The following is an 11898-nucleotide window of genomic DNA, read 5'->3' on the forward strand; positions in this document are numbered from 1 at the left end:
TTCAAACCATATATATATATATGTGTGTGTATATGTATATATACGAAAAAAGAAAAATATGAAAAAAGTTCCCCAACCAAAATTCGAACCAGAGCACCTTCTGCTGTCTCGCCTTTTTCTGTAATGTGATTTTAATTCCCAACGAAGCACTAATGGCCCACCTGGTGAATAAACAATTAACAGAAGAGCATTCCGTATGATGTGGTCAGTTATAGATGGAGTCTATATATTACTCATTTGATACCGTCCACATATGCCCTGTGGGTACATAAATTAATATTTGCGCGACGATGCACAAATTCACAACCAAAATTGTCGTGCGCGTGATCAACCCAAGGAATAGAACGACGTCACGAAAAGACAGAACTACCAACTGGGAATGGTGTAACAAGGAAAAAGCTTAGATGTTGGTCTACTACATTCTCCGCGGAATTTTGAACCCGTCTGCAGATATATTTGGCTGCTTGGTAAAGCAGATATTTTTGCACGAAAGAGTAAAAAAAGCCGACCCTAGATTTTCTAGAACGGGTAGGATGACTTTCGCAACACAAAGATTTTTTGGCCTAATCGGACTACAGAGTAGTAATATGGCTGATGTACTTGCGTCGATGAATGCACAGCAATAACGCGGAGGTCTGACATTGAAAGTTAGAATGATGTATGTTGTAATTATTAGAAGGTTCACTCTTAAGTCAGTATAGGCCTAAGGGTGTGAGTTGTCCGTTAGCCTAAATTGATGATTTTCATGTAGCTATTAGAAGAGCGGTTGCTGCGCGCGAGAGTTGGAGAAGGGTGAAACAGGGAGAAGGATGAAACAAGGACCAAGAACAGGCAAAGTAGTTTGGCTCGTATATTAAGAGTCAGTCTAATAGCATCTTAACATTGTTAGGAGTTAATGCATACATAAGTTTAGTCAACATGACAGAATATTTTTCATCTTGTCTCTGAAACATGCATTCATTTAAACCGATTTTTATCAAATGAAATTTCGATGCAGAAACTGTTAGAGAGTTTACTTACTGTATTAACGGCCGCCGGTGCTTGATCAGAACTATTTCTCCTGAAGTGATGAGGCCGTCTGCTGGCAGATGAGTGGTGCAGTGGGCACTTGATTTGGCCTTTTCCGCCATTCGGGCTAGCAGCTAGTTGAAGCTGTACAAACACCATGTGGTTGCCCCATCGTAGCGCCAAAGTCAGAGGTTGCTTGCCGTTCAGAAAGTCATTCACCTAAATGGGATATTAAGAACACTTCGATTTAAAAAATGTGCAATTAAGAAACGTTATCATGAAAATTTGCGTGGACAGAAACAATCAGACAACGTAGCTTGAAAAGTCACGTTGGGTTAATTATGACGTCTTGAAATTGAAATTATGACATACATAGCAATCAAGCATAGGATAGGATCATTGAACCTCGCTATGATAGTTTACATTACAATGTATAATGTAATCATTGAAATGTCAAATGTAAAACAAATGATGGAATACTTATATATAATAGGCTTGACGCTTAAACGCTATTGAAATCGAATGCGATATCCATTGATTTACTACTCGTTCAAGCTGTATCATCGCAAGTGGCGTATCAGCATTTCCCCCAACATAGTTCAGCCCCACCCCTACAATGGTTAGGGAAAGGGTAGTGTCATATATACGCAGGCACGCTCAGACCAATTGTCTCGGGCTCCGAAAACATTCTATAATTGTTTACCCGACAGATTTTACTGTCATTCGCCCGTGGTTTGGCCCGGGCCCAGCGGCGGCTCACCTACTGTGTGTACGTCTGCAAAATCGGTGTTGAATTCATAATGATCAATCAACATTATTATTTTGTTTTAGGTTTTCAGATTTTATCACAGACGATATAAAAATTTAAAAAAAACCATAAATGTTTTTGTTATTTATCGTGTTTTGTCACTCTGTAAATGTTGCTATATCATTATTATTAAGATAAGTTATGACGTCATCAATATTAAGCGCTCCAACCAGGTGTCGTGGAACAAAATACCGTGTGAACATTTCTTATCTTCGACAAGAGATATCTCGCCTCTCGCAACCGTGTTTACATTATACACTATGAATAGTCGCGCGAGAGGATGCCATTGTAAAGGTCATGACCATTGACCCTCTGATTCTCTTCAAAACACTATCTGGAAATTCGGCGTTACATTTCCTTGTACATAACACGCTTGCCGTAACTGAACGTAAAATATATATAGGCCTATATTTTGTTGTTAATTAAAATTGTCAAAATATAGTAAACTTTGGGATCACCTCTTGATAAAAAGTGAATAATATAAAAAGTGAATATATATTATGTGCTATTTTTGAGATTTAGGAATTTTATTATTTTCTCGATTTTTGGGGGGTGTAAGTATATTTTTAACACGCTGACAGTGCAAAAAAACACACAAAACAGCTTTGTTTTGATAAGGTCGAACCTATTGACGAGGATAAATCCGCCTGTGTACAGTATCATTATTAACCTTGTCTTATACTGTGATTTGTTGTTACAAGTGGCATTTACAACAACAATAATAACAGATCAATAAATCGAATAGATAAAATGAAATGGGTATACAAATTTACCTATAGTGTGATAACCAAAAAAGCATAACAATACTAATACACAATTATGTTTATAAAGTTTCTGTTCAATAAAGCGAGGCTAAATTATGTCACGTGACATTACATAAAGCGCGTAGCATTCACTGTCCGTTAGATGTGAATTTATAAGATAGGACTCGAACCTGGTATAAATAATAATATAATATTGGTGCAAAGCTTGTCCAAATATGTGTATTATCAGCAGTTCATTGTTTACTGTATTTAAATACGACACTCCGGTCAGAGAGCGAACAGGAAATTCTTGTGTCACACCACTTGATATAACACAAAGAAAAAGTACGAGAGGAATCCAGTTAGATTCGCCGCCCCCGCAATTTTAAGCCGATTGTGTATAATAATATTCAATCACAAAAAAACAATACCAGGCATCAATCAGAGCCTTGAAAATAATCACAAACCCGAATGTATTATGAGTTATTCTGTGTACGGTATTGTAGGCTTAGTACTCTCAACGTAACTTATTTATTTTATTTTTTATTTATTTTCAATCTTTCGACAAAAACAGAAAAGTTGGACAGGGGTGCCGAGGAAAAGCAAAAGTTAGAAAAACTGTCATCAAAAGATGTGCTTAACCTTAAATTGGTTGAGTGGGTAGGCCTACCTGGCGCTGCCCTTTTGATGTATCTATACGGAGTACTACTTGGTTCTGTAAAATCGCAGATGTAGATTTTGGTATGGGAGATCTTATTGAAAGGGGTTGCTTTTAGTGGGGCAATGCAATATCCATCGATACATTATTTGCGCCTATATTAATTCATCCTTCGTGATTTAATGACAATGACGTAGTTAATCAATTAATCACCCTCAGCCTTAATTGCAGGTAGAGTTACTGATTGAGAGTTGGATGTAAGGCTTTTTAATTATGATTGTCTCAGGCTGTTCATTCAAACCATCAAATTATTTCACTATTATTACGACCACGCTTGTGGACGACTTCATAATACTCGGGTTTGTGTTGAGCAATTAAGCTTATGTAACACTATTGCAGGAGCCAATAATTGCTGGAATGGATTCCCAGCCCACGGAAAATTCGATTCTCCGTATAAAATTGATCAGGACGTGTGACGGCTTTCGCCAAGTTTGAAGTTTCATATTACGTCAGTGCGCGGCGGAGAGACTACGCGTGTTCGATCCTGCGGCCTTCGTGGGAAGATCAGACACTATTTCATCCATGGCTCTGTGTATAATAATTGGTTTAGGTAATACCATTGTAAACCACGCGAATAATGGAATTGTATATAGGACTTTATATGTATTGGGCCTATACTATATTAAGATGTGTATAAGAGACAGGTGTACGGTATTGTAGGCTTAGTACTCATACGGGATTATGGTTAGATGGAAAAGCTCCATGATCATTCGTTCATTAGCGGGGTAAACCAAACAGATGTCCACAATTTGATCGTGATGGTACTTTTCCGCGATATCGCCACCTACGAGAGACAACGTGATTTTTGATTGATTGATTGAGAGGAACTGAAACACAATATGCTTATGAAATATATCTAGGCCTATCCTCTATGCTTGTCCATAAATAAGTAGCGCAACTTTCGATTCATCCTGGTTCAAATCCCAAACTTTGTATTATGTATTTGATTTTACATAAAAACGCACCACATTCATGACCACGAGCATTCAACAAGCGGTCACTCTCTTTGATCTCTAAATTAAACGTCGCGTTCGAATACCAAGTAACGACAATTCATGATTAATTGGAATTTGTGATGTGCTTATTTGACAGAGAGGGGGAAATTACATTTGAAAGAAATCCCAGAAGACTGCGGTCTTCAGATGAGTAGGTGAGCGTTGGCATGTATTACCGTATCCAAATATAACGATGATAATTTCCATTGTGGGGGTCATTCTGGTGGTGTTTGGGCAGTACACTGGGAGACATTCCCCTACTCGAATAGTATTCTGGTCCTTTAACGTGCACATGGGCTATATCGCACACGGGACCAACGGCTAAAACGTCTAATCCGAAAGGTGCGCTATTGAAGCTTTTTTTTCAGTACTCCAGCTGAAACACAACGAGAGCAGCGAGGGGAATTGAACCGTGGACCACGAGACCTCCATGGTTCAGCACACACACAGTGGCTACCACCAGTTTAGTCGACTGAACTAAGCTGTTTTCTCAATCATTCAATCCATCCATACATCCATCCAAAACGAGGATAATAAATAGAAGAGGTCGGCTATCGAGCGTTGACCGACGAAACCTCCACTTCGAGAGCGTTTAACTGTACCCTAGATAAAGGTGCATTCACACTGCAAAATCAAATCAAGTCAGTGTGTAAGGATAGGAACGATGGCGGTTCAGCACTTCGGAAACGCGGTCCTAATTTCGATTCAGATTCGATGTGAATGCAGCTTTAGTTGGGGCCCCTGGCTTAAAATTAATATCACAGTTACAACCATGGTACTTAACCCAGTAATACTGCATGTCCAAATACACTAATTACCCAATTAATAATATATTATATTCGTTTTACCTAAAATACATGTATACAAAACGATACAACCAGTTTTGGTAGGACGAATATGATTATTACCGCCACAGCAGAATACAAGATAGCTTATTTTAAATCATACCTGTATAGGAGGTTTTAAATAGACCTGTAATCTAGACTTAAAATAGAGTGGACCAAAATAACTGCTGTTTACAGACAAAACATGGGAAACAATGCCATAAAAATATACCTTTATACTGAAAAAGGATAGAACTGAGAGGGATGCGACTAAAGCTATAGCTAAGGTTACTGGCACAGCGTTAAATTACTTCACACAGTGGATATCCAACTGCCTTTACAAGATGACGTCAACTGTGAACAAATTTATTCAAATGTGACGAGGCAGCGTGCTATCTACGTCATCAACCAGCGTGCATTTTAAAGATACATTTTCCTATCTCTTTCCATAAATCTATAAAGCGTAAAAAATCTAACTTTTTTAATGGCCATAAAATGTCATCTAGGGATAAGTGTGTATTTGAGTTATAATACATCAGCATGTAGATTCAAATAGTGTACAGATTCGTAGAAAATTACATATCAGTTTAGGCATGCACAAACAGTAGAGCATCGTTTATACAGAATTCCTTGATATCGGTGTTAATTTTAGATATAATTGGGTATGAATATGTCGAAGGTCGGAAATATAAGCACGCACTCAAAGGGCATTACTATCGTTTGTATTTGTAAAGCATTATCACTCTTGATCGTTACGGTATAGTAACCGAATACTTCAACAGATCTTTAAACTTTGTAATTAAAAAAAAAACTCCAGACGATACAACGTCCGTATGATTTGTTTATCTATACATTGACCTATGACATACGGTACTCATGCGCAGTTGAAACTAAAAGGTTTCATGGAAAAGTAACAATGTGCGTTTAAATATTATGAACTGTCCAGCCGATCATATTTGCGGGGAAAATGAGCCAACAGAATCGTTGTCATTTAGTTAAGAACAGCGAAGAAGTTATACCGCATGATTTGTAAATGTCAAAGTGTGATAAACGTAAGCGAGTTGGTGATGATTCCAGGAACGTAGCAGCAGCACGCTGAACTAACACGCTGCTTCATTCAGTGAGAATTCTATAACATTTACTGTCTGCAAAATTGACTTGAATCAATCGAACAAGTTCGTCCTTACAGGAGTCATACTGAATGCCAATTTGTTCTCACTCCGATTAGCAATGTTGATGTTACTACTTTAATACTAGGATTCTTGGAAAGTATTTCCTTATATAATAGGCCTACATATACGTAAAAAATATCTACCCATCTTGGCATTGTGCTACATAAAACATTACAAGAAAAAAAACTTCAATCGTAATCATAACATTATTGACAACAATTACAATAATTTAAAAAATATTAATAACAATAATAAATAATAGTATTAATAACAATAAATAAATACAAATAATAAATAATATTAATAAATAATATTAAAAATAATTATAATAATAATCAATTAACTATAAATATAACTCAGTTTTAGCGCATCGTACAGGGCGCACTAATTAATATTGTTCATAACACTCTACTTTGTGATACCAACGACATGTGTACTAAACAGCAATGGAATAGTGATTCTCTTAGCTCATTGAACGATGAGACACTAATCGCACAGAAAAGGCAAATTTATGGTCTGATGCACGGTCTCACAGATACCAATAAGCGTGGGGTGAAGTTACGGTATTTATGTTTATCCACAAGAATTATTCTTTTGTTTGAAACCATTAAACATAATTCACGAAGCGGTTAGGTACTGCTGTGTACTCATTCCAGAGTATTGTACTAACATGTGTTAAGTACAAGTTCAGTGGGCGTTGGAATTCGCGGTGCCGGTAGGTACGGTACTATGTGAAGCGTGGCAAATACAAACAGGCTCGCAAGATGCAGTAGGCCTACTAGTAGACACCCAAGAAGACTATCCGGTATTTTTAAAGATCAGATCTGTTCAAAATAAACAAAATATTTGATTTATGGCAATTCTATAAAAATATTCACCAGAATTGTATACTATGCTTTACAAAATCATATTATCCACATTTTTCAGAGTATTCTTGAATTTCATAGAAAATTGTGTTAACAGGAAGTTGGAAATCCGAAATACTTACCTCTTCCTTCCGCATTTATTAAGCATCGCGATCAGCACATATTAGAATCAGAGCATGGGTAGTTTAGTATTCGTCCAAAAAGCGTTTGAAGGACTGTAATTATAACTTCAATAATTAAAAAAAATAAGTCAGCAATACGCCGTTTTAAGTATATACTGACAATCATGCTATTCGTTTTGTTTTTATTAGGTCGAGAGACAATGAACATATAGGAATAACAATGAAAAAAAATAATAATTGATGGCACAGACCTATCGCAACCTCTTCGTACTCCCTGTAGCCGCTAGAATAATAAGCCATCTTGATTAACTTTCATGGTTGGAAGAGTTGTAAGCGTACCGTTTACTTAACCTTATAACGACCGATTTCAATGGGGTTCGTTTTAAATCGACTGCAATGCACGTGAATAGATTCAATTGTTACTAGGCCTAGGCCCAATAATGAAACTAGTTGGTCATAATCATATTTCACATCATCAGAGCAACAGCTAAGCACTCTAGTTGGTTATATACAAATCGCAGAATGGTTTAAAGATACCCACACATTACAAGTGAACAATAATCGATTACAGTTGTCACGCTCAAGGGTAACACCAGCGGGGGAGGGGAAGCGGTAGGAATACTGTGAATCAGCAATTGGCAAGCTTATCATGGGAGGTGCACTGAGTGAGACGCTCTCCATCTTCGCAATATCAATCTTTAAGCAGGGGAAATGTATTTTATGAATCACAGAAAACCCACACAATTAATTAAATGATACCGGTAACTAAATGTGTTCAAGATCGATGTTAAATCAGTTCCCTTACAAATTCAAACTCAATGTGACAATGAAAATGTATGACATCAGGCTGTGTATAAATTTAAGGGTACATCGGGACTACATTAAGCTCCTGGACTGAAAGTGGACTCCTCTTAACAACTTCTCGGGACTATTTTAATGTCGTAATGACGCCAGTGTAAGCCTTCCCTATAGAAAAACGAAATTACATTGTTTGGGGATATGGCTTTACACTCGAAAATGGGCTTATACCGTATTCGACTTGCTGCGATAACCATAACGGTACTACCTAATGCGTTTATAGTTTGTAGATTTCAAAAGAATTTCCAAATTCAAGTCACCCGTCGCCATCTTGACATCTAAAAGGTTTTGATAATTCGAACTTGATAACACCTCGGTCAAATCAATCGAATGAAGGCCCGTCTGCTTAAACGATTCTTTAACTATAAATAATATCCATGAATACAGATATTAAATTTGACATTTAAACATTACACACAAAATTAGGCTTTGGTTTTCAAGCCAAGCAGCATTGCGCATTGCTCCTGATCGTAAATATGCCCTGTTGAGCTGTTTTGCACTTTTTTAAGGGCATATATTTTATTCATTATTTTATTGCTGCCAGTACTGCTCTCAATGCTGTCATTTATGCTTCTTCACCGAAACGACATTATTTTCGAAGAAAGATCAGAGCGAGTGTTGAACCAAAATGTACTTCGCGCCCTCTATCGAAACATACGTTTCCTTAATCGCATTCAATACATCTCGGAAACAACTGGAATCTGTCGTTTTTGCATGCACAAATGGTTGTTTTTCTCGTATGGCATACTGATACATATTTATTCAATCCAAATAGATCAGCAACAGGTACTCCCTAATGACATAAGGCAATGGGCCTAATAGAAATGAAATGCGGCTATCATCAAAAAATGAAAAAAATTAATTTTATACGCTATACGCGACCAATAATCTATTTTCATCTTCAAAACATAATATGGCAACAATAGTATCTTCATAATAATACACAAAAGAAAATCCTTCCAGCGTGCGTTCTCGGTTGTAAAGGTTTCATTAAGTTGGGTGTGTGTTTACTGCGTTAATTGTGAAGGCGTTACGTGCGTGAGCAGGTGTGCTAGGGCGCGACTGTGTCAACATCTACACGCAAATTCAAGAGTCGTTCTATAACAAAGAAATGGCCGGAGGTAATCAGCTACTTCTTCAATACTCCATATACTTTACACGCTCGGAGTTTGTACAATTTAACGAGGCATTGTAAGTTAAGTGCGTTTCCATTTATCTACAAGTTTTCGATAACTGAACAATACCAGCTATAACGCAGTATAACCGTCATTGATTAATATCGATTCAACCTCATTTCTGTTGGATCTTTTTGCGATATACGGAATAGTATAATATACAAACAGTTAAACATTAAAAGAAAACAATTCTATATAAGGCATTAAATGGCAACAATTGATGTTGGGAGCGACAATGATTACCGTACACAATTACTGAATAGGGCAGTAGCGTGGCGTCTCTGTTTAGCGTCCGTACGCTTATTACGTATGCATACACACAGGCCTTGCATGGCTTGGGTGACGCAAACATAATTGCTCTCCCATAGTGGAAGCCAGATTAGTTGTTTAATGACGTTGTAAATGAGCCTAGAAATCCCATGCTTCTGGTAGTGCAATCGTACATACGACTGGTAGCCTATTATTAATAATTCTGACCCCATGGTGGTTTAAAGCTAAATAACCTTTTATAGTGGTGGGGTGTAACCTTGTTGGTTTCCTTGCAGGCCAGACGGCGAATTAACCATGCATTTTTGAGTTCTAAGCCTTCCATACAAAAGGAAGACTGATTTCTGTGGAGGACTATCGTACGAACTTATTATCACTAACCAGTCCCAAGGATACAAAATAACAAAGAAAGAATGAGACAATAACAGGGGCTGGGAAGGATACCTCACCCAACCCCCACCCCACCCAAATTGTATTTGTATTCGTTATGGAGATATCAGAGTCAAATCAATTAAATTACTTATGTACATCTCCATCACGATGATTAAATTATTAAACTTCAATTGGTTTTAGTTAAACGATTAAGCAAAGGGGTAAATTTCCCCGAGGCCTCCAGGGATCTCAGAATTTTCAGGACCTAAGTATTACAATTTGGAACTTGGCCATTTTTCCGATTTCACCAGGGCCTGTAATATCGTTTAAAGCCTCGGATACTCAAATATTATAAATATTTCCTCGCTTTCCGATAGTTGGCTTTTCACTTTTTTTTTCAAAATCATTGAACGAAATTACTCTATCATTTAAATATGGATGTAGCTATTATGAAAATAATATGACTAACAACAACTGCTATCTGGGCATTATTCTGTTGCGTAAAACGAACATTTTTAATAATAAGTGTCCTGAGTTACTTTATTTGGTGTTCAAATACAAAAAGTAAAAATGATGTTGATTCGCAAAATGCAGTCTCTTGAATTTTAGCTCCGTTATCGGGATTTATTACGATTCCTAAATGTCAATGGTATATTTACTTTTTATAAATAACTACTGCTGTAGCATATAGCCGTACAAAGTGACCTTTCTGGTCACATGGGATTATGAGCTAGCGTCGGGGATTAACAGACGGTAGTGAATAACACTGATCTAGGGGAATCGCTGACATAAAATTAAAATCATTTTAGGAAGTAGCATTTTAGTAACACAGAAGGAACTGAAATATGATTTCTGAAGAAATGACAGGCCCGTGTTCTATTTGATTGGCTTTAGTCACAACTCTGCGTCACAGTGCAGAATTGGTGTCTAAAAACATGAGTACGAACTGACGAACTAAGTCGATACAGCAAGTTAAGAGAGCGTTGACCAAATTAAGTGTTCATCAATAGTCAGAAGAAATATCAGGCGCAGAGTAGTGTGTGGGAGGCGAAGCTGTGAGTGAGCACTTTAAGAAAATCTTCAATTGGAACGATTAGACACTTTACGCTCGGGAAGTTAGCGAACAATGAAGCTGTCTGTATACAAGTTACCAACTCGAATTCTTTGATTTATTGTGTTATGTAGGCCTAAATGTCAGCGTATTAAGGGGACCGTGGAGAGACGAGCATGCACTGTTAATGAAACACTTGGCATTTTATTATAAGTTACTCTTTTTTAACAATCTAAAAAAAAAAGATACAATCTTGATCATTAGAATAATAATAAACCACTGCTTTAATGATTACAACGTACAAAATGCTTATTATTAAAAACCGAGATTTACATTATTGCATTTATAAAGCCTCTATGCGCTTTATAAATTGAAAAGTCAAACTGGTCAAGCGCATCTGGTTGTGGTCTATACATGGAAACATTTTACTAAAGTACATTAATAAAAAAGAACTCCCCATGTGTTTCAAAATGTGTACGTATGATAAATGGAAGCCCGAAATTGAGTGTGACACACCAACTCGTGAAAAATGCTACTCTAATGAAGAGCAGAGAAAATTAACGCGTCGAAACGAGTGCTTGGCTGTATAATTACCATATCAGGATTGGCACGGAAAAAAAACTATCAAAATAAACGAACAACGAGTTCAATACAATACCCAAATGTGTACTTTTCTGTGTCGAGCGACGGGAGCGATTGGCTATAGCTTTTACGTCACTACTCCGGATAATAGCTCTATGGCACAGTGGTAGCGCTTAGGGCTCTGACCTTAGGTCGGGGCTTCGGCTCCCACGCTGGGCATTCGCTTGTAATTTTACTAAAATTAGTCTCTCATGAGCTATACATAAAGCTCATGGTCTCCTTTGGTCTATACGGTACCTGGATGCTGACTGTAGTGTTATGGTATACAATATAATAT

At 37.2% G+C, this 11898-nt stretch overlaps 1 protein-coding gene across 1 annotated transcript in view; it reads right to left on the reverse strand.

Moving 5' to 3' along the window:
* The window catches only part of LOC117114358 (midnolin-B-like), a gene marked incomplete at its 5' end in the record, with an annotated part of 25525 nt that overhangs the window by 10472 nt on the left and 3155 nt on the right, over positions 1-11898 (reverse strand). The window contains 1 exon segment of the mRNA XM_033258008.1: positions 1021-1227. Within this exon segment, the coding sequence (XP_033113899.1) occupies positions 1021-1227 (207 nt within the window).

This window comes from Anneissia japonica, unplaced genomic scaffold (genome assembly GCF_011630105.1).
Source record: "Anneissia japonica isolate Jap-2015-1 unplaced genomic scaffold, ASM1163010v1 scaffold1231_len1163931_cov198, whole genome shotgun sequence".
Lineage (NCBI taxonomy): Eukaryota > Metazoa > Echinodermata > Crinoidea > Comatulida > Comatulidae > Anneissia > Anneissia japonica.